This window comes from Schistocerca serialis, chromosome 2 (assembly GCF_023864345.2).
Source record: "Schistocerca serialis cubense isolate TAMUIC-IGC-003099 chromosome 2, iqSchSeri2.2, whole genome shotgun sequence".
NCBI lineage: Eukaryota > Metazoa > Arthropoda > Insecta > Orthoptera > Acrididae > Schistocerca > Schistocerca serialis.
In genome coordinates, this window is record NC_064639.1 from 397318979 (window position 1) to 397342903 (window position 23925).

Below are 23925 nucleotides of genomic sequence, written 5' to 3' on the forward strand. Positions count from 1 at the left end.
CTCAAAACGCATTGTGTAAAGCATGAAAAAATACCTAACTTGAGCAGTGTTTCATTACTGAAATAATGAATGACAGTTAAACACTTTTCAAAAACATCAATTATGATGTACGGAACCAAGTCAAACATTTCTACTTCCCAGGCAGTTACCACTGCAATTACATCAGCAGTCTTTCTTAAATAATAAACCTTTATGACATAATGAAAAAATTCCTGATAAGTATTTTGATGCCTTTTGTTTAGATGTTGTTGTTGTTGTTGTTGTCTTCAGTCCTGAGACTGGTTTGATGCAGTTCTCCATGCTACTCTATCCTGTGCAAGCTTTTTCATCTCCCAGTACCTACTGCAATCTACATCCTTCTGAATCTGCTTAGTGTATTCATCTCTTGGTCTCCCTCTACGATTTTTACCCTCCACGCTGCTCTCCAATACTAAATTGGTGATCCCTTGATGCCTCAGAAGATGTCCTACCAACCGATCCCTTCTTCTGGTCAAGTTGTGCCACAAACTTCTCTTCTCCCCAATCCTATTCAATACTTCCTCATTAGTTACGTGATCCACCCATCTAATCTTCAGCATTCCTCTGTAGCACCACATTTCAAAAGCTTCTATTCTCTTCTTGTCCAAACTATTTATCGTCCATGTTTCATTTCCATACATGGCTACACTCCATACAAATACTTTCAGAAATGACTTCCTGACACTTAAATCTATACTCGATGTTAATAAATTTCTCTTCTTCAGAAACGCTTTCCTTGCCATTGCCAGTCTACATTTTATATCCTCTCTACTTCGACCATCATCAGTTATTTTGCTCCCCAAATAACAAAACTCCTTTACTACTTTAAGTGTCTCATTTCCTAATCTAATTCCCTCAGCATCACCCGACTTAGACTACATTCCATTATCCTTGTTTTGCTTTTGTTGATGTTCATCTTATATCCTCCTTTCAAGACACTGTCCATTCCATTCAACTGCTCTTCCAAGTCCTTTGCTGTCTCTGACAGAATTACAATGTCATCGGCGAACCTCAAAGTTTTTATTTCTTCTCCATGAATTTTAATACCTACTCCGAATTTGTCTTTTGTGTCCTTTACTGCTTGCTCAATATACAAATTGAACAACATTGGGGAGAGGCTACAACCCTGTCTTACTCCCTTCCCAACCAACGCTTCCCTTTCATGGCCCTCGACTCTCATAACTACCATCTGGTTTCTGCACAAATTGTAAATGGCCTTTCGCTCCCTGTATTTTACCCCTGCCACCTTTAGAGTTTGAAAGAGAGTATTCCAGTCAACATTGTCAAAAGCTTTCTCTAAGTCTACAAATGCTAGAAACGTAGGTTTGCCTTTCCTTAATCTTCCTTCTAAGATAAGTCGTAAGGTCAGTATTGCCACACGTGTTCCAGTGTTTCTACGGAATCCAAACTGGCTTCTACTAGTTTTTCCATTCGTCTGTAAAGAATTCGTGTTGGTATTTTGCAGCTGTGACTTATTAAACTGATAGTTCGGTAATTTTCACATCTGTCAACATCTGCTTTCTTTGGGATTGGAATTATTATGTTCTTCTTGAAGTCTGAGGGGATTTCGCCTGTTTCATACATCTTGCTCACCAGATGGTAGGGTTTTGTCAGGACTGGCTCTTCCAAGGCAGTCAGTAGTTCCAATGGAATGTTGTCTACTCCGGGGGCCTTGTTTCGACTCAGGTCTTTCAGCGCTCCGCCAAACTCTTCACGCAGTATCATATCTCCCATTTCATCTTCATCTACATCCTCTTCCATTTCCATAATATTGTCTTCAAGTACAGCGCCCTTGTATAGACCCTCTATATACTCCTTCCACCTTTCTGCTTTCCCTTCTTTGCTTAGAACTGGGTTTCCATCTGAGCTCTTGATATTCATACAAGTCGTTCTCTTATCTCCAAAGGTATCTAATTTTCCTGTAGGCAGTATCTATCTTACCCCTAGTGAGATAGGCCTCTACATCCTTACATTTGTCCTCTAGCCATCCCTGCTTAGCGATTTTGCACTTCCTGTCGATCTCATTTTTGAGACGTTTGTATTCCTTTTTGCCTGCTTCATTTACTGTGTTTTTATATTTTCTCCTTTCATCAATTAAATTCAATATTTCTTCTGTTACCCAAGGATTTCTACTAGCCCTCGTCTTTTTACCTACTTGATCCTCTGCTGCCTTCGCTACTTCATCCCTCAAAGCTGCCCATTCTTCTTCTACTGTATTTCTTTCCCCCATTCCTGTCAATTGTTCCCTTATGCTCTCCCTGAAACTCTGCACAACCTCTGGTTCTTTCAGTTTATCCAGGTCCCACCTCCTGAAATTCCCACCTTTTTGCAGTTTCTTCAGTTTTAATCTACAGGTCATAACCAATAGTTTGTGGTCAGAGTCCACATCTGCCCCTGGAAATGTCTTACAATTTAAAACCTGGTTCCTAAATCTCTGTCTTACCATTATATAATGTATCCGATACCTTTTAGTATCTCCAGGGTTCTTCCATGTATACAACCTTCTTTCATGATTCTTAAACCAAGTGTTAGCTATGATTATGTTGTGCTCTGTGCAAAATTCTACCAGGCGGCTTCCTCTTTCATTTCTTAGCCACAATCCATATTCACCTACTACGTTTCCTTCTCTCCCTTTTCCTACACTCGAATTCCAGTCACCCATGACTATTAAATTTTCGTCTCCCTTCACAATCTGAATAATTTCTTTTATTTCATCATACATTTCTTCAATTTCTTCGTCATCTGCAGAGCTAGTTGGCACATAAACTTGTACTTCTGTAGTAGGTGTGGGCTTCGTATCTATCTTGGCCACAATAATGCGTTCACTATGCTGTTTGTAGTAGCTTACCCGCATTCCTATTTTCCTATTCATTATTAAACCTACTCCTGCATTACCCCTATTTGATTTTGTGTTTATAACCCTGTAGTCACCTGACCAGAAGTCTTGTTCCTCCTGCCACCGAACTTCACTAATTCCCACTATATCTAACTTCAACCTATCCATTTCCCTTTTTAAATTTTCTAACCTACCTGCCCGATTAAGGGATCCGACATTCCACGCTCCGATCCGTAGAACGTCAGTTTTCTTTCTCCTGATAATGACATCCTCTTGAGTAGTCCCCGCCCGGAGATCCGAATGGGGGACTATTTTACCTCCGTAATATTTTGCCGAAGAGGACGCCATCATAATTTAATCATATAGTAAAGCTGCATGCCCTCGGGAAAAATTACGGCTGTAGTTTCCCCTTGCTTTCAGCCGTTTTATCATATATGAAGTACAAAAATGCACGGGGGGAGGGGGGGAATCCTACACATAAAAATGTTATTTCCTAGATTTTCCCACATTTTATACCTTTTTTTGTGAAGTGGAAAAGCATGGTTTCACTGTAGTGTCCACAATGTAAGCTCTTATTACCTGAAACTATAATTTATACATACAGGTTGTGTCAGAAAAGTAATGCATCATTTTTTTTGTGACGACTACATGTCACAGAGGGGTCAGACCAGTTGTGGAGGACGGGGCTACTAGCATTCCAGGAGTAGATTGCTAAGTGGCTCTGTTTTTGGAGCGTTAGGATCGATTCTTCCACGATTCTCAACACAGTGGTCACATCAAACTTACGACAGAGGTAGAGCAACACTATGCAAAAAAAAATTGCATGAAGCTTAATGAGATTCTGCTTGAAACTTTTGGAATGCGTAAGGAAGCCTTTGAGGCTGATTGCCTTTCCAGATCACAGATGAACATGGGGCATAAGATGTTTATAGAAGGTTGCAAGTAGGCCACTGACAACGCCCATGCAAGATGCCCATCAACACCACGAATAGATGACCATCTGAGTCTTGTGCGCCAGTTACTGAATTCAGACCTTCAAATAAGTGAGATTGAAGTCCGAATTACTGGACTCGCTAAAAATAGTTTTTCACAAGATTACCACACAGAAGATTTGTGCAATACTTTTGCCCAGAGCTTTGATCGACACGCAAAAGCAACACCAAATGGAAGTGTGTGAAAACTCAAGCTACTCTGAGGATGATCACATTTCCTGGATAACGTGATCACTGTAAATCAGTCATGGGTCTTGCAGTATGATCCAAAGTCTAAGAGGCAGAATGTGGAATGGCACACTATGTTGCTGTCACACTGGAAGTAGTTTTGCATGATCAAGCCCCGGGTGAAGTCCATGCTCTTTGTATTTCTTTATGCAAAGTGGATAGTGCACCATGAGACTGTGCTCTCTGGCCAGACCATCAATGCTCAATTTTACAAGGAAGTGCTCCAGAAACTTAATCTCAGGGTTATCTACCTCCAAAAGGAATACCGCACTTGGTGGAAACTGCACCGTGAAAACACCGCGGCTCACACTGCCTTTGAATGTCACAGCCTTCCCGACTCAAATCTGTTTCACAATAGTGCTGCAGTTGCCCTAAAGTCGAGACGTGATTCTGGCGGACATTCTTGTTTCCTCAACTAAAAGGGGACCTTGAAGGACAGCATCTAAAGTTTGTCAACAACTCTGAAGCTACTGTGGTGGCTTCCCTAAAGAGCAGGCCAACTGAAGAATTCCAGAAAGCTTATGACACACAGAAATCACACTAGCAAAAATGTATTCATGTAGGAAGGTGGTACTTTTAAGAATTTTCAGTTGTTGAACCTACCCAATTTATTTTTTTAATGTTATGCATTCCTAAAGATTTGATATAATTAATTTTTTCTTGAGCCATCATCAAGGATGGATTACTTTCAAGACAAACACTATAGTTGAATGACTACTTAAAACACTGCTGTAATTTACAAAAGTTAGAAATTTTTATTTCATCGGGTAGAAGGTGACAACCATGTGAATGAATGATTTTAAAGAAGCAGCTTAGGTTAAACTATTTTCAGAGTCAACAGACTCTGATCCAAGACTTATTAGTGCAATACCTATTAGCCTATTAGTGCTGATTATTGTTCTTAGTTTTGGCATAAGCAATGTACTACTACTACTACTACTACTACTACTGCAACATTAATCTTTAAAGTAGTTCTCTCTTGCAAATTACTTCATAATCGCCTAAAATTTGTTCAACACACTGCCAATATACCAATGACACTGCCTTTTACATTAGTTTTTCAGCAACATTTTACTTAAATTTAACACCTTATAAAGACTTAAGTGCTAAGTATTCTGACATTTGTAGGAAGGAAACACAGTGAACTGAATTTCTGGAGACACATGCATGAATATTGATGAATTGTGTTTAAGTGGAGAAGTACTTACATCTGCTACTTCCAGAGCCTGAGATAGCAAAAATAATAATACCCAGGTATTAATAATAAAGTTAAAGAATTACAGCAGTAAAGAAAGAACACTCAATGCTTTGCATGTCAGGCTATTTCCTCAGTATTTTAGAATTTTCTGTTTTGAAAGTATGACAAAGAATTGTGTTTTTGTACATTTTGGGACAATAGTATTCTCTGCATTAATGAGCAAAATCTTTATCTCTGTCTACTGCTGTCCAGATAACATTTCAAGATACGATAATAGCGTAAGTGTGCACTGAACAGACTTTTCATTCTTCTCTTTCCATCCACCTTTAATGGCACAATCATGTCAAACATTGTTGTATTCTTTGTACCTTCATGTAATTGGTGTTATCACACTGTGGAGCTTTCCCGTACATGAACTACCTATTTTAATCCCACTTACAAAAAGGGAAAAAAAGACACACAGTATACACATTGCATTTCACCCCCGTTTATATCAGCTTCCAAATTTTGTCTCATGAATTCTAACAAGTCTTCACAATTTTATAATTAGCAATCACTGAAGTGGCAACATTTCTGCCTAGTCTGAAATACAAACATCTTGTAAAAAAACTAAATAAAAGAAATGGTTGTACGTATTTATGCAACCAAATGCATGATGCACGGTAAAGGAATCGCTCTACCTGTGCTCATATGCATGTTATTTAAAAAACTTAGTACTTCAGATAATTACTCCAGTACTGACTAACATTATTAAATGTTAGTAAGTTTTCCACAATTCATAGCTAATAGTGTTCCACTTTTACTGCAACAAGATTACACTGACTAGTATATCAACATTAAAAACAGTTACTTCATATGACAGTTTTTTATTAAAACATATATTAACATTTTATTTAGTTCACAGAATTTCAAAACCAACAGTAAGAAATTCACTTCATGTTTTCTTCACATCATATATGATGTACAAATGGTGGAAGCATTCTATGAAATTTCTCTCAATTTAGCACAGCTCAACATTTTATCAGCATTACACACACACACACACACACACACACACACACACACAGAGAGAGAGAGAGAGAGAGAGAGAGAGAGAGAGAGAGTGAGAGAGAGAGAGAACAATTAAAATTTAAACAAATTCTCACCGCATGAATATCCTTGTTCTTTGTCCGAGCTTTCTCCAGGTTTCGGTTGGCATTCTCATAATCCGTTAAACAACGTAAACGTCTATATAAAAGCTGTTTGGCAGCAAATGTGTCTCTCATATAATACCTTAAGGTATCAGATAGTTTCAGATCCTCATCAGAAGCAACTCTTCCTTCTATTTTCTGCAAAGCAATGAACATACTATGTTTCAAGTTTATGAATTTGACCAACACCAAATTGTCATGATATATTTGGTACTTTATTCCCATCCATGACACTTGAAATAAAATGAAATATGCACCTCCAACAGCTGGAACTAATTATCAATGGCAACAGCAGATTGAAGACACTGGTGATTTACATACAGTTAAACCCACATGTCAGCTCATGTACTCTAACACAGAGCATATTCAACAGAGTTCTGAATGTAGTCCTTGGGCCAGCTGAGAGTTAGCCAAGTTTCTTGTGTAGAGTGCTCTACAGAGGCAGTTAGATCTCAAACCATACAGGATCCAATTACTGCAAGTCCCTTGTGAATTTTGTTAATTTATTCTGGATGTGGAGATGGAAGACAATTTCCTTTCAAATCTGGCATTAAGTAACGTAGCTATACTCCCTTTAAACAGGAAAGTGAAGTGCCACAATGCAAGAATATGTGGAACCACCACATACCATAATCTGTCACGAGAATCAAAAGCTTAATGTTTTTGGCAGTTTCCCCAAGGAAAGATTTATGACCAGAATCACTACATTCTCCTGGGTGCCATGTATATATGAGGGTTGGAACTTAAATAGTGGCAACTATTTATTCACAACCAATACAGAAGAGTTGCACGTCTGCACCTGTTACATCCTTCAAAGTAGTCACCAGCATTGTGTAGAACCCATTGCCAGTTATGTGGAAGGCTTAGTATACCGTTAGCAGCGTCTGTTCTGTTGATGGTGGAAAGGAGCAGTTTACTGCCTGTGAATCTCTGGAACAGTTTGAAGCGAATGCAACGAAGTGGTTCCTTCATCCTTGGAATCAAATCAAAGTCACAGGGACTTAAGTCTGGGGAGTATAGTGGATGGTACAGTACTTCCCAGTCCCATTGACCAAACAGAGCAGCCACAGCTTGTGCTGTATGTGCCCGCGCATTGCGGTGCAAAGTGATGGGAGGGTTGCGCAGAAAGTGTCGCTGCTTCTTTTGCAAATCTGGTCGCAGGTGATGCTCCAAAAATGAACAGTAATACTGTGCACTGACAGTCTGCCATGAAGGAATGTAATGTGTTAGGGTAACACCATCACAGTCGTACACAAGAATCACCATAACTTTCACCATACTGGGGCTCTGACGCACTTTCCACTTTCGTGGCAACCCATAACGACACCATTCGTTGGATTGGCATTTCAGTTTTGGCTCATACAATGTGGCCTACGTCTCATCCAGTGTTACGATATGGTGTAAGAAAGCCTCTCCTTCGTGCTCATAAGGCTCCAAGTGTGTCTGAGCAGCATCTTAATGCATCAATTTCTGCATTCCGTCAAATCATGTGGAAACTATCATGATGCCATTTTTCGTATGTCCAGGCGTTCCTTCAGGATGCGAAGCACAGTCGTATGCGCTAATCTGGTTATGCGGGCGAGCTCACTAATTGTACGGCGTCAATCGCTGTCCACTAACGTGGCAACGGCATGCACTACTTCAGAGATGCTAGGACGACCTGCCCGATGCATGTCTGCCACAGTTTGCCGACCTTCTCTGAAGCCTTTTACCCAACGTGCCACTGTTCTGTACGGCAATGCCAATTCCCCGCACGCCTCTAAGACCTCGATGACAATTTGATCCAACTCCATCGCTCCTGTTTGGAAAACATAGTGACACTGTTACGTTAGACTGCTCGCTCACAAGTGACCGTTTCCCTCAATTGTGCACACGCCGGTGACTTGAGATGGGCGAGTCCATTTGCTCTGAGGTAAGGTAGGTATGTCAACAATGTGTGTTATCAGTGACAATAGTAGATTTCATTGCACAGTGTCTCCACAGCAGTGTTGCCACCATTTAAGTTCCAACCTATGTATAAAAAAATCTAAGCATAAAAATTCGGAACACCGTAAGTGACACATTACGGCACATATGTGTATGTGTCACATTTTTTTGGTGTGGCTATAATTAGGAAAAGCGACATCACTAACATTGCTAAATACCTCACAATCTGGCAAATAATATCAGTGTAAACCACTGATATTTAAGCATTTTCTCAGAAACGTGAGCCTATAATGATTACTGATCAAGGCATGTAATTTAATTCCTCTGCTTCTACTTGTGATTTCCCTTTGTTGTGTGATGGGTTCTGTAATTGCCGATAACTTTTTTCTCCAGAGTGTTTCTGTATTGGCCAGTGCATCAGGTGATTCAATTGGCTGACAGCTGATTCTGTAACTATCACCTCAGAACAAAGTTACCTTACAAGAGACATGATAACATCCTGTTTGATCCCTATTTATAACAAAATATAGCTCAGGTTTCAAGTTTGAAACAGTCTCATCATCCCCACAGTTTTTGTTTGTCTTCAAGTCAGTGGAAATTTGTTCCACGAGTCCAACAAGGTGTAGTGAAAGATAATTTTAATACTGTAATATTGGATGGTTCTTTTGAAAATAAATTATTTCAGTCCTAAGTGTAAGATAAAATTTACCTAAAGCTCTATCCTCTCTCATGAGGAAGACATTCTTGAGAATTACAAAAAGCTGTTTTGAAGCACCCTGTACATTTTTCCTCTTACAAAAAGCTTAGCAATTAATCCTTTGGAGTCTTCCCTGTTTATAGGTTACACCACTTCCCCTCCCCTCCTCTCCCTCTACCTACAGTACTGAAATTACATTCTTGGCTCTCAGCCAGTGGCTCCTGCTGGCAGGAGCACTGAAAGGGAAGTAAGGGTGATGAAGGACTGGTGACGTCCAGGAAATGGGGAGAGTTGCAGAAAGTTTGCCCCCGAACCCCGAATTGGGGGAGTCTTGCTTGATGGGACAAGAAGGAAACACTAATTGTTGGAGACTGCATTGGATGAGATTTGAAACACTGAGAATTTAAATGTGGAAGATAGGGTAATAAGGACAACAGCTTACTGACAAAACATCATGCAAGAGTTAAGAGCATAAAGGCAAGTGCATTATACGTGACAAATGTGAGGAGGGGGAAACAGACTGCTCAGAAAATGAAAGATTTAGGAAACTAAAAGGGAGTGAAGAAAGGAATAGTTACTGAATGGAATGATTGAGATCAAGGACTTCACATGAACTAAGGCCAGGTGGGTGGTGAGAACCAAGGACATCTAACAACAGTTCCCACCTACAGAGTTCTGAGAAGCTGGTGTCTGAGGAGAATCCAGATGGCACTAAAATGGTGTACATACTGTCATCATTAAAACATTGATCAATAAAAAGACAAATATTATTGATGTCTAAAGTGGCACTATTTGTTATCAAAAAGTGGCCCATCACTCCTAAACCGCAATTGGAAACTTACTATCTCCATTGTTCTCACAATACTTCTCACAAGTGCAGAAAATTAACTCTTTGGTATTTTAACATTTTACTGTAATCTTAAACAGAGAACAATTATGTACATTGTCAAACAATAAAAATATGTCAACATATTGGGAGCTTTAATGTGCCTAAGTAGTGGCATTTCTGTCCAATACATGCCACAGCAGAACTGAAGCCTTTAAATCTTTGTCAGAACTTCACATCTGTGGGCATATTATTCTGTCACATACATGCGTATTATATCATGCAACTCCAGCTTCAAATAAAATATAAGACGTATCACTTAGTTGGAAACATGTTCATTACTTTACTAAAATTTTCTAACCCAGAAAAATTTCGAATGCCTTAACCATAAAGACACTTTTTCAAATTTCAAGCGACCTTTAGAGTAACAGCAGCTACAAGAGATCTGTATGAGGTAAAAGAAATGACTCATAGTAAAATTCAAATCCAGTATGAATCTTTTAATGATAAAATCTTTTGTTACTACTTCAACTATTACTCACCCTTGCTTTCTCAAAAGTCTCTGCCACTTTTGTCAAAAACTTTTCCAAATCAGTATTATCAATTGTTGAAAGCTGCACAAATCCAGTTGATATTTTTATGTAACTATCAGCAACATCTGAAATTTTAGAAAATCAGCACTGGAGTACATTATGCAAAATATTTTTTTATAGCAGCCGAAACTTGGCACTTAAGAAATGTTAACCGAGATAGCTACAAGCAAACTACCACCAAATTATTTTCTGCGTTCACATATACATCCAGAAATAAATTATGGTAATAATAATAATAACAATAATAATAATAATAATAATGATAATAAGTCAAGGACATGTGGCATCAGGATAAAGTTGACATTGTACCAATTATACTTACAGGAGTCATACCACACAATATCCACCAGTACATCAATGCACTAGAGCTACATCCAATCTTATGTATACAATTACAGAAATCCGTAATTATTGATACATGTTCAATTACCCGAAACTTCCTAAATGCAATATAACATATACCGTACAGTTAAAAGGAAGTCACTCTTGATCAAGGCCCGCGTCACTTTCCATTTTTGACCAGACATAACGTCTGAGAAAAGAAAGAAAGAATAATGATAATAAATATATGATTTTGGCAGAACATGTTGACACAAAGATTTTTTTCACTGCATATTAAAGGATCCCAGTTTACCCAGATTTTATTTAATTTCTCATAGACTAGAAGGCGGCCTACAGCTTTTGGCAGTGCTCAGTGATCTCCATTCAGGTACTCCTATTAAAAAAAAAATCTTTAAACTGCTATCCTAAGTTGATTAATGGTGTTTCAGATAGATTCGAAAGTGAAAATCAGGGGCCTTATTACATTCCAGTAATGAGTTTGGTATATGTTCTTGCCGACAATCTGTTCACCAAGTTTCTGCAGTAACACAGAGTGGCCCATTAGTTATGGATCCAAGTTTGGATGATGGCATCTGATAACCATGCAGCAGACAACCTAAGCAAGTGGTTTGCTTTTCCTGTTAAACTTCTGCTATGGAAAACCACCTTATATGAAGTGAAGTAATTCCTCTAATGGGAGTAAACTTATTTCTGTAGGCAGTGGTCTCTAAAGAATTCCACACAGAAAGTACTGTCTCACATTCAGCAACATCCACTTGTTTGGCACGGGTGGAATTTCTTCACATAGGTGTTTTGTATTCTGCAGTTGATAAGCTGAGTGCAGCGGCTGATGTCTGAAAGAAGTGAAGCTGCATTCCCAATTTACTTCCTGTCAGCTTGCTCCATTCTCCTCTGGCTTGGTGCAGCAACAGGGATTGCCTTATTTGGAATACTTGACAACTTTCTTGTACTCACTTCTTGTTTAAAGTCTTGGTTTCAAAGAAATTTTTATCTAGTTTTACACCAGTATACTTTGGAGTATAGTATTGTTTCCTCCACTTTATCTGCAGTTTTCTTTAAGCTTTTGTAACGTTGTTCTTCAGATGGATGAGTTGTTACAACCAACATGTCTTTCACATAATCAGGTATGTAGCCATGTGATGCCTTCACAGTGTCATCAGCTAAGGAGAATTGTTTGACTCCCATATTAATTGGTCATTGTAGCCATGTCAAGTACAATTCCTTCCAGAGTTTTTGACTTTAATGGGCTGTGTTACATTTCAGAAGGGCCAAGAGTAGTTTTCCTCCTTAACTTAAGACTTTGGAAGTAGGTGATGCAGATGCTCATAAATTTTAAGATCCATTTCACTGTCTCTGGTACAAATTGAACAATATAACCAATCCTTTAATCAGACACCCCAGACACTTTACGACATGGAGAAAAATTATCATTGCTGATGACAGCAACATTGTCACTTATCTCTCCAGGTTTTCTCAGGTTGATTAATGTTGGGCTTCCAAATATTCAGCCAAGTTGCTGTTTCCATTTTATGCACAATATTTCAACAACCAACCCACGTATCTTCAGGTGCTGTGAGTTGGGTTGTTATGTTTACTTACAGCCTGGACTAACATCAGTACGGATGAAATCCATCAGCAAGTACATCTAATAGCACAACTTCCAGCAATAAAGGTAACTGGGTCAGTTGTCAAAATATTGTGCATAAAATGGAAACATCTCAGCTAACACCAAGGAGCACACCATTAACAACAGTCACTGACAAAATATCAGAATTCACTGATGAGAAGAAAAATCGAACCCTCAGGAATTGGAAGAGGAGTAGAAAACAGAGGTAACTTGCTACATGGATTGAAAGGTTCACAGTTTGTAATTGTGGTAAAATATGCACAGTACTGTTAAAAGATGAAGAATTATCATCTTATGTAGTATTAATGTATATGATGAATGTGTGTAAAAAATTGCGCGTTTGAGCTAAGAGGAAGGATATGTAGTGCTTCGAGAATTTCGGGATAAATTCTAGAAACACTTGGCTCTACACCGTCTCGAACGCCCAATATTTTAATTACAAGGGTGAGAGAGCCTTTTTACTGTGCCACACGCATCTGTGTGCAGGAGGGACAGCTGTTACAAGAAGCGAGGAGCTGCATCAGACAAGCAGCCCTGAGAAGTGGTTACTAGCAGTGACTTTGAAATTATATCAAAAAGTCAAAGAGTGTTTGTATAGTGTTCCGAGGTTTGTGGTGTCATGAGGATTGTTACAAAGACAGATGAAGCTTGTATTGTATAGAGACACTAACTTTATGTCTTGGCTCTGCATGACGCAGAACGTATGTAATTGTACGAGTGTTTAGTCGATTCTGACATTTATCTTGGAACCAGTTGGCTTGCTGGAGTTTGTACAGAATTATTGTTACTTTGGGATGAGAGTTGAAAATGTATCTTTGTTGAACTGATAAGCTTCTAAGAGTATGTGGTTTATTTCAAGAACATAGAGCTGGTTAACATTATTCCCCTCCAACCTGATACAGTCTTCAGAGAAGAACTCGCGCGAGTCGTGCAACCCAACACCACACTGTGTCTTGTCATTCAAGAAAGTGTCAGAATGTTGGGATGGTTCGTTCAACAAAGAAAAAGTCTACCACTTACCTTGCCTTTACCTCATTAAATGCTTGTATGTATCCTACTAATTTTTCATCATGTGAATGGTTTTCTGGAGTTAAGCCAATAAAAACTGAGCACCGTGCAATTGATCCTCATTCTCAAGATACAGTGGAGTTACTTCCTGTCAAGTGGCAGTTGGTGAGCAATTTTGTTGGCATTGGACTGAATAGTAGTGTAATCATAATTGATGTTCTTTAGCACCTTCCACATATAAACTCATTTCATTTAGAGCAAATTTCTCCACCTGTCTTCTCTAAGTAGCTGAAGTATTAAGGAACTCTTTACTTTTATGTTCCTTAAATACTCCATTTTCAAACATCTGCTGGTGTCTTTGAAAAACTTGTGCACCATTTTCAAAGATATTAACTCAATCAGTTTTATAAACATTTCGTATGAATTCACTTCAGCATGTGGACTGTCAATTTTCCTGCCCAAGACAAGTTAGAAATGATCTAAGTTTGTAACCTTGTAGTTGAAGGAAGTTGAAGTGAGCTTTCAGATGTACTAGGTCCACTTCCCCCCATGAACCATGGACCTTGCCACTGGTGGGGAGGCTTGCGTGCCTCAGTGATACAGATGGTCGTACCGTAGGTGCAACCACAACGGAGGGGTATCTGTTGAGAGGCCAGACAAACGTGTGGTTCCTGAAGAGTGGCAGCAGCCTTTTCAGTAGTTGCAGGGGCAACAGTCTGGATGATTGACTGACCTGGCCTTTTAACAATAACCAGAACGGCCTTGCTGTGCTTGTACTGCGAACAGCTGAAAGCAAGGGGAAACTACAGCCGTAATTTTTCCCGAGGGCATGCAGCTTTACTGTATGGTTAAACGATGATGGCGTCCTCTTGGGTAAAATATTCCGGAGGTAAAATAGTCCCCCATTCGGATCTCCGGGTGGGGACTACTCAAGAGCACGTTATCCGCAGAAAGAAAACTGGCGTTCTACGGATCGAAGCGTGGAATGTCAAATCCCTTAATCGAGCAGGTAGGTTAGAAAATTTAAAAAGGGAAATGGAGAGGTTAAAGTTAGATATAGCAGGAATTAGTGAAGTTCAGTGGCAGGAGGAACAAGACTTTTGGTCAGGGGAATACAGGGTTATATACAAAATCAAACAGGGGTAATGCAGGAGTAGGTTTAATAATGAATAAAAAAAATAGGAGTAAGGGTAAGCTACTACAAACAACATAGTGAGCGCATTATTGTGGCCAAGATAGATACGAAGCCCACGCCTACTACAGTAGTACAAGTTTATTGCCAACTAGCTCTGCAGATGATGATTAAATTGAAGAAATGTATGATGAGATAAAAGAAATTATTCAGGTAGTGAAGGGAGACGAAAATTTAATAGTCACGGGTGACTGGAATTCGACAGTAGTAAAAGGGAGAGAAGGAAACATAGTAGGTGAATATGGATTGGGGCTAAGAAATGAAAGAGGAAGCCGCCTGGTAGAATTTTACACAGAGCGTAACTTAATCATAGCTAACACTTGGTTCAAGAATCATAAAAGAAGGTTGTATACATGGAAGAATCCCGGAGATACTAAAACGTATCGGATACATTATATAATGGTAAGACAGAGATTTAGGAACCAGGTTTTAAATTGTAAGACATTTCCAGGGGCAGATGTGGACTCTGACCACAATCTATTGGTTATGAACTGCAGATTAAAATTGAAGAAACTGCAAAAAGGTGGGAATTTAAGGAGATAGGACCTGGATAAACTGACTAAACCAGAGGTTGTGCAGAGTTTCAGGGTCAGCATAAGGGAACAATTGACAGCAGTGGGGGAAAGAAGTACAGTCGAAGAAGAATGGGTAGCTCTGAGGGATGAAGTAGTGAAGCAGCAGAGGATCAAGAAGGTAAAAAGATGAGGGCTAGTAGAAATCCTTGGGTAACAGAAGAAATATTGAATTTAATTGATGAAAGGAGAAAATATAAAAACACAGTAAATGAAGCAGGCAAAAAGGGATACAAACGTCTCAAAAATGATATCGACAGGAAGTGCAAAATGGCTAAGCAGGGATGACTAGGACAAATGTAAGGATGTAGAGGCTTATCTCACTAGGGGTAAGATAGATACTGCCTACAGGAAAATTAAAGAGACCTTTGGAGAAAAGAGAACCACTTGTATGAATATTAAGAGCTCAGATGGAAACCCAGTCCTAACCAAAGAAGGGAAAGCAGAAAGGTGGAAGGAGTAATATAGAGGGTCTATACAAGGGCGATGTACTTGAGGATAATATTATAGAAATGGAAGAGAATGTACATGAAGATGAAATGAGAGATACGATACTGCGTGAAGAGAGTGACAGAGCACTGAAAGACCTGAGCCGAAGAAGGCCCCGGGAGTAGACAACATTCCATTAGAACTACTGACGGCCTGGGGAGAGCAAGTCCTGACAAAACTCTACCATCTGGTGAGCAAGATGTATGAGACAGGCGAAGTACCCTCAGACTTCAGGAAGAATATAATAATTCCAATCCCAAAGAAAGCAGTGGTGACAGATGTGAAAATTACCGAACTATCAGTTTAATAAGTCACAGCTGCAGAATACTAACGCGAATTCTTTACAGACGAATGGAAAAACTGATAGAAGCCGACCTCTGGGAAGATCAGTTTGGATTCCGTAGAAATACTGGAACACGTGAGGCAATACTGACCATTACCTTAGAAGAAAGATTAAGGAAAGGCAAACCTACATTTCTAGCATTTGTAGACTTAGTGAAAGCTTTTGACAATGTTGACTGGAATACTCTCTTTCAAATTCTAAAGGTGGCAGGGGTAAAATACAGGGAGCGAAAGGCTATTTACAATTTGTACAGAAACCAGATGGCAGTTATAAGAGTCTAGGGGCATGAAAGGAAAGCAGTGGTTGGGACGGGAGTGAGACAGGGTTGTAGCCTCTCCCCAATGTTATTCGATCTGTATATTGAGCAAGCAGTAAAGGAAACAAAAGAAAAATTCGGAGTAGGTATTAAAACCCATGGAGAAGAAATAAAAACTTTGAGGTTCGCCGATGACATTGTAATTCTGTCAGAAACAGCGAAGGACTTGGAAGAGCAGTTGAACGGAATGGACAGTGTCTTGAAAGGAGGATATAAGATGATCAACAACAAAAGCAAAACGAGGATAATGGAATGTAGTCTAATTAAGTAGGGTGATGCTGAGGGAATTAGATTAGGAAATGAGATGCTTGAAGTAGTAAAGGAGTTTTGCTATTTGGGGAGCAAAATAACTGATGATGGTCGAAGTAGAGAGGATATAAAATGTGGACTGGCAATGGCAAGGAAAGCGTTTCTGAAGAAAAGAAATTTGTTTACATCGAGTATAGATGTAAGTGTCAGGAAGTCGTTTCTGAAAGTATTTGTATGGAGTGTAGTCATGTATGGAAGTGAAACATGGACAATAAATAGTTTGGACAGGAAGAGAAGAGAAGCTTTCGAAATGTGGTGCTCCAGACGAATGCTGAAGATCAGATGGGTAGATCACATAACTAATGAGGAGGTATTTTTCAATAGAATTGGGGAGAAGAGGAGTTTGTGGCACAACTTGAAGAGAAGAAGGGACCGGTTGGTAGGACATTTTCTGAGGCATCAAGGGATCACCAATTTAGCATTGGAGGGCAGCGTGGAGGGTAAAAATCTTAGAGGGAGACCAAGAGATGAATACACTAAGCAGATCCAGAAGGATGTAGGTTGCAGTAGGTACTGGGAGATGAAGAAACTTGCACAGGATAGGGTAGCATGGAGAGCTACGGGTCCACTTTAACTATAGTTCTCTCAAGAGATGTGATGGTTCTGAGATGTGGTCCTACTTGGAATTTCCAATAAATTTGACAGCTAGTGCAATATGTATGTACTGTATACTCTGGGTTACAGCTGCACTTCCTTCTTCTAATGTCAATGGATGGTGGCCATTTCAGAATGAGTGAAGCCATATCCTTCAGCCCAGTTTCAGTTTCTTTGTTATTAACTGGAACAAATTTCTTACAATGAACTAGGTTACTCAGTTTTTAGAGTTTTTCAGCTCATCGAGGGTAAGACAACTATTTGGCAATTTCTATACAGGAGTAACCAGTTATGCAGGTTAGTTGTTGTAAAATCAATACTACTATTTCAAATTGAGACAATTGAATGAATAGCCAAAGTGAATTATATTCATCCTATTTCTCTCAATACTCTATTTTACATTAGTTGGCTAAAGCTGCACCAATATAGAATGCAGATGGTATATTAATATACAAGGACCACAAGATCTTTTAAGCAGATGGTCCCCAGCCTTCCTGGGACCACTACCCTCAAATGGGAAATTCATTTTGTTTGAGTGGATAATCTTTCGACTGGCTTGATGAAGCCTATGACAACTCCCTCTTCTGTACAAAACTATATCTGAGTAGCACTTGCAATTATTTGTTATATTCCTATCCCAGTTTTCCCCTACAATTTTTACCCTCTATAGCACCCTGCAGTAGAACAGAGGCTATTCCCTGATGTACTTAGACATGAATCCCTTTTTTCAGTGTTCTCCTTATGTTCCTTTCCTTGCCAGTTGTGTACAGAAACTCTTCATTTCTGGTCAGTTCATCCAATTTTCCACATCCTACAGCAGCATTGAATCTCAAATGCTCCAATTTTCTACTTTTCCAATTTTCCCACAGTCAATTAACTTCCGTATAATTATGTGCTTTAAACACACATTTTGGAAATTTCTTCCTCAAAGACAGCTAGCGTTTGATGTTAGCAGATTTCTGTTGTCAACAATTCCTTTTTTTGCCTACACTAGATAGCTTTCAGTGTCCTCCTTACTCCATCTCTTGTTATTTTGTTTCCGAGGGAGCAAATTTCCTTCATTTCATCAACTACGTGGTTGTCAGTTTTTATGCTAACTTGTCACTAGTCTCGTCTCTGCTACTCCTTATTAGCTTTGTCAGTCTTCAGTTTATTTTCAATCCCTAGTATGTGCTCATTAGACAGTTCAATACATTCAACAGATTCTGCAATCCCCCCCCCGGTAAATATAAATATTCCTTCATCCTGAATTTTAATCCCACTCTTGAACCATTCATTTATTTCAGTCATTGCTTCTTGGATGCATACATTGAACAGTAGGGTCAAAAGACTGCATTTCTGTCCTACACACTTTTTTAAGCTGAGCACTTAGTTCCTTGTCTCCACTCTCATTGCTCACTCTCTTGTACATACACTGGAGTATCGATCTTTCCCTGCAGGTTACAACTATTTTCCAGAGAATTTGGAATATCTTGCACAATTTTATATTGTCAAACACTTTCTCTAAGTTGACAAATCCTACAGATGTGTCCGTTTTTCCAAGACTTTCTTCCTTTATCAAGCACACGAGAACTGCCTCTCTGGTGCCTTTGAGTGCCAAACTGATACCCACCTAACAGATTCTCTATTGTCTTTTCAATTCTTCAATTACTCTACCTAGCAATTTCGATGCACAAATTGTTGAGCTGGATTTATGGTAGTGTTCGCACTATCTGCTCTTGCTGTCTTCAGTATTGTTTGGATGATTTTTTCCTAGAGTCTGATAGTACACCTCCGAACTCAGAGCCTACATATCAACTTTAATATTATTTCCTTTGTCATTTCCCCCAATGATTTAAGAACTTCTAAAGGAATATTATCTATCTATTCCTTATACCTTATTTGATGACAAGTATTCTCAAGCCCTGTTCACCGACTAATACTGGATAACACCTATGTCTTCCATGTTATCTCCCATTTCTTCTATTACAGCAGACCATTGCTCCCCTTGTAGAGGCTTCAATGTACTCTTTCCTCATCTGCTACATCCTCCACATGTAACTGTGGAATTCCTCTTGCATTCTTAATGTTGACACCTTAGCTTTTAATTTCAATGAAAGTTGTTTTCAACTTTTCAATACGCTTAATTCGTCCTACTGATTATTTCTTTTCCATTTTCTCCACATCTCATTTGCAGCCATTTTGCTTTCATTTGCCACCACTTACTATTTCTTTCATTCCTAAGGAATTTAAACAGATGTATTCCTGAAAATTTTCGTATCCTTTGTTCATCTATCAACTGAATCATTTTTTCCATTACCAAAGGTTTCTTTGCTTTTACCTTGCTTGCACCTATATTTGTCTGTCCGACTTCTGTGCTTGCCTTTTCACAGGTGTGTATTCGTCATCAACTGAACTGCTTTCTGTGGTATTAACTATCACAATATATAGTTTAATTTTCTTATAATGACATCAATTACTATGACAGGTCAGCTTTAATGTCAAGATTTCTGTAGTATGGCCATGTTACTCGGAAGAAACACACTTCTCATTCTCCCTTAATATGACAAATGGATGTAACATTTTCAGCTTTGGTTGGCACAAGATTTTCCAAGAATCAGTGTGCTGTAGAAAGAAATCTGTTATACTATGGTACCTTGGCATTTTCTTCTCTATGCCCATCTGTCAACAGCAGGTGTAGCATGGAATTCTCCTCTCACTGTTGCCATATCACATTCATACTACAGTAGTGGTAGAAATCACAGAACTCGTCAAACAGTACACATGATGTCTGTTTCCATAACAATCTGTTATGAAGTGCACATGCTCTAGAACCACAAGGACAGTGAAAAAAAAGTTTTAATGGTGGAAGAAAAATTGGAAGTGATTCATGGAATCGAAAATGGAGCTAAAAAGGTTGACGTGTCTCATGGATTTGGCCTTGTAAATGCCACAGTCCAAACAATTTGGAGAACAAGGTTAAAACTTACTTCATTTGAAAAAACTGAATCTAAAATTAAGCAGTTACAAAAAGCTGCATGGAGTGACACGTATGACGTAAGTGGCTGAAGCAACAGAAGCATTAATGCACTTATTAGCAGACCTCTCCTTATGGTGAAAGCAGAAGAATTTGCCAAGAAAATAAAAAATGAGCAATTTGTATGCAACACTAGCTGGACTGACAGATTCAAGCAACATCATTGCATTACTTGTGGCAAAGTTTTCAGTGAAGCTAACACTGAATACTGAAACAATCCAACAATGACTCATTACTAAGTGGCCTACAATTCGTGAAGGATACACAATTTTGACATCTTTAATTCCAATGAGACTGGCATTTTCTTTAAATTGACACCTAACAGAGCTCAGAAATTCAAGGGTGAGACATGGAGGGAAGTTATATACAGAACGAACAACAGTTCTGGTTTGTCCTAACACAGACGGAACTGAGAAGAAAAAATTGCTCATTATTGGCAAATTAAAAAATTCTGGGTGTTTTAAGCATGTAAAAATCTTCCAGTGCACTACAATGCTAATAAAATGTCCTGGATGATGTTCAAATTCTTTGAAACTGATATAAGACAATGGTATCAGGAGCTGAGCTTTGGAGTCAGAAGACACTGGTTCATGCTGAGATCTGTCCATCACATCCTACATTCTCTTGTATGAAGAATATTAAGCTTGTTTTCTTCCTGTAAATACAACAAGTTTATTGCAGCCCATGGAATAAGGAATAATTAGGAGCCTGAAATGCCACTACTGTAAGCTCATACTATTGAAAATAATACAACGCAGTGAGAAAAAGCAGAACTATTCTCAAAGTGTCAAGAATTGTTTTTGTTATGCACAAATCACAACTTAAGGAATAAATGCTGCTGAAACTTAAGACATGTTCAATGAGACCGATTATCTGCTGCTATCTGCATCACTGCCAGAAATTAACTGTGATTATCGATCAGTGTGACTATGAAATGTATGCAACAACAGATGACCTCATTACAACCAAAGTGTAAACTGAAGATGAAATAGCAAATGAAGTGAAGAATCAGGCCCACAGTGACCATGATGTGAGCGAGGAAGATGAAGATGAAGAGGAGGAGGAGGAGGAGGAAAGAAAAAGAAAGAAAAAGTGCCTATTCCTACTTTGAGTGATGCTTCAGAAGCCATTAGAATTGTGAACATGTTCTACGAAGCTAGGGAAGGGAGTAGTGAAATTGCAAATGAAATAATGAACACAAAACATAATTTAGAAAGTTTGTATTGGCAAAATAGATAGCCAAGTAAAATGACTGATTACCCCACTGCTAAGTGAGTGCTCAACATACTGCTGTTATACTGTATTCATGTAAGCTGCAAAGTGACTATTTTTTTATATATAATATAAAACAAGGCTAAATGTATTTGTTTTTTTCCATTTGCCATCACAAAAGACTGAAAATAGGAATCTCTATTGCAATGATACTCATTTATGACATTTTAATGTTGTTATAGCCAGGTACTTTTGTATATGAGTCAGAGGATTTCAAACAAACGTCATTTCTCAATACTTCAGTATCCCACTTCTATCCACATTGATCCTTCCCAGCTATTCTTTTCAGCCTACTCTCCATCATTATTAAATTGTGATCAGAGTATACAGGGTGTCTCGGGAGGGAAGAGCAATGTTCAAGAATAACAGGAATGGTCATTCTAAGTAAAAAAGTCCAGTAAACATGGGCTCCAAAATGCAGACCGTAAGAGCTATGACTATTTGTTCGATAGAAGAGATGTGTTCCACAAGAGCAAAGATGAACAAGTGCTCAGAATTGTTAAGGTATGCATTTTTCTTAAAACCCAAGACTTGCTTGTTGGCCACCCAAATCATGATAATTGATGTCAGAACTTTATAACAGATGACAAGTGATGACCAGCACTCAATGGACAGCAAAACAAAGGGGTAAAAATAACAATGTGCTCTTAATGAACTAAACAGAGGTTTCAAATGAAGCTTTCTGTATGTCAAATTGAAACTAATGTCAGCGTGTGTTACCAGTTTTAACAGACCAGTGAGACATTGACTTTAAATGTTATACCCATTATAAAAATTTAGGTTTGATCAACGACTAATAGAAAGATGCACATTGAGAATCACTAGGACAGAAAGCAGACAGGGAACAGACTAGATTGAAAAGCATAATTATGACTAACAAAAATAAAATGTAAGAGGGCGATACATGTAGCCATGGAGATCGATGACATATGGTCACATTAAGTTCTTTGCTGGATTCCAAAATGTGTGAGAGTCACCAACCTAATGTTAGGTGGATAAATCATGTCACAAAACATGCAAAAGTAGCATAGATGTTCATCACTGAAAACAGCAATTCACTGAAAAGTTTAGATGAGGTCTTTACCCACCAATTTATGTCAAACGGCTGATGATTAAGTATTGATCAACTAAAATAGTGGTAGTAGCTTTTTTCTAATAATGTAGAGTGACCACTGAACCTAAATAATTTTTATTACCGCAAGAAGATTCACTTTCTTCCAGGACTGAACACCCTCACATTGGGAATCACTGTTAAATAGACCCATGCAGCTGAAACGCATTCCGTCTGATTCAATCTGCAGTTTAATATTATTACACAGGAGATATGCCTGGAACACTACCAACAACCATTATTTTTGTGATGGTTAAAAGGAATAAATGTTCATGTGTTATATACTACTGTCACATCTTTAAAAATGCAATGCCTGAAAGGCAACAGAACAAACAAGTTTTCTGTGAAGTACAAACTAGACTTCACAAGAAGGGTATTGGTTTGGGTGTTAGCAGGAAATGTTGCATGGACCCACAAGGAGTCACATGCACTCCTGTGGAGAACCCATGAGGAGTGGCAGTGTGTTGGCAGTGACCATATATGGTCACACACAAGGTCTCACAGGGCAGTTGCTGGAAGCACCACTGTGGAAGAGAATGTGGCCTACCCCACAGTATAAAGGCAAGGCAGCGATATCAAGAAGTGTGTTCAGTTTAGATATAATCCAGGAGAACATCTGCAGGTCAGGCCCAGGGCATGTACTTTTAGTATTCACTCTGGCTCTGCTTGCATTCACACTTATCCACATACCTCCCTACAGGGGATTTTTGGACAATCAGCAAGTGTACTTTCATTCAGGTCACTTATTCAATTTTGCTCAGACAAACGTTAAATTGCAGTTGTTAAAATCTTCCCTATTTCTTCTATGTTTCTTGATCAATTCCATATCTCATTTAAAATATTCAGTTTGCTTTCTCCATGTTACCTGACTACGGACAATACTCAGATTCCCATGTCATTAAGTGTCTAGACCACTCACTGGATGTGACACTGTTGAAAAGTTTTTGAAAGACCATTATGGGTGAAACAATTCTTATTTCTTGAGGATAGGTAAGTTATTTTTAGATTATTTACAAGTGACAGTTCAACATATTGCCTTGAAAGCAAAGAAAGTGTGAAGAGTATATGGAACTGCACAGCCTCAGAACCCAGCGCAACACACCAGACAGTTACAAGTATAGAAGCTACACAAAATATAGCTTTCCTTTTTAAAGGAACTACCGGGACACAATAGTAGTCAAATTTTACATAGCAATTCATATGAAGCGAGGAAAGTCAAACCAGCTTTTA

General features: G+C 38.7%; 1 protein-coding gene across 3 annotated transcripts in view; it reads right to left on the reverse strand.

The window, feature by feature from the left end:
- LOC126457218 (sorting nexin-6) overlaps nt 1-23925 on the reverse strand; it is a 75479-nt gene that overhangs the window by 25323 nt on the left and 26231 nt on the right. For 2 of the 3 annotated variants that reach the window (XM_050093339.1, XM_050093338.1), the window contains 3 exons: nt 10454-10569; nt 6418-6600; nt 5283-5300 (listed from right to left, as the gene is read on the reverse strand). In XM_050093339.1, the coding sequence (XP_049949296.1) occupies nt 5283-5300; nt 6418-6600; nt 10454-10569 (317 nt within the window). The remainder of the gene's footprint in view (nt 1-5282; nt 5301-6417; nt 6601-10453; nt 10570-23925) is intronic. The other variant, XM_050093340.1, reaches the window with a different exon arrangement.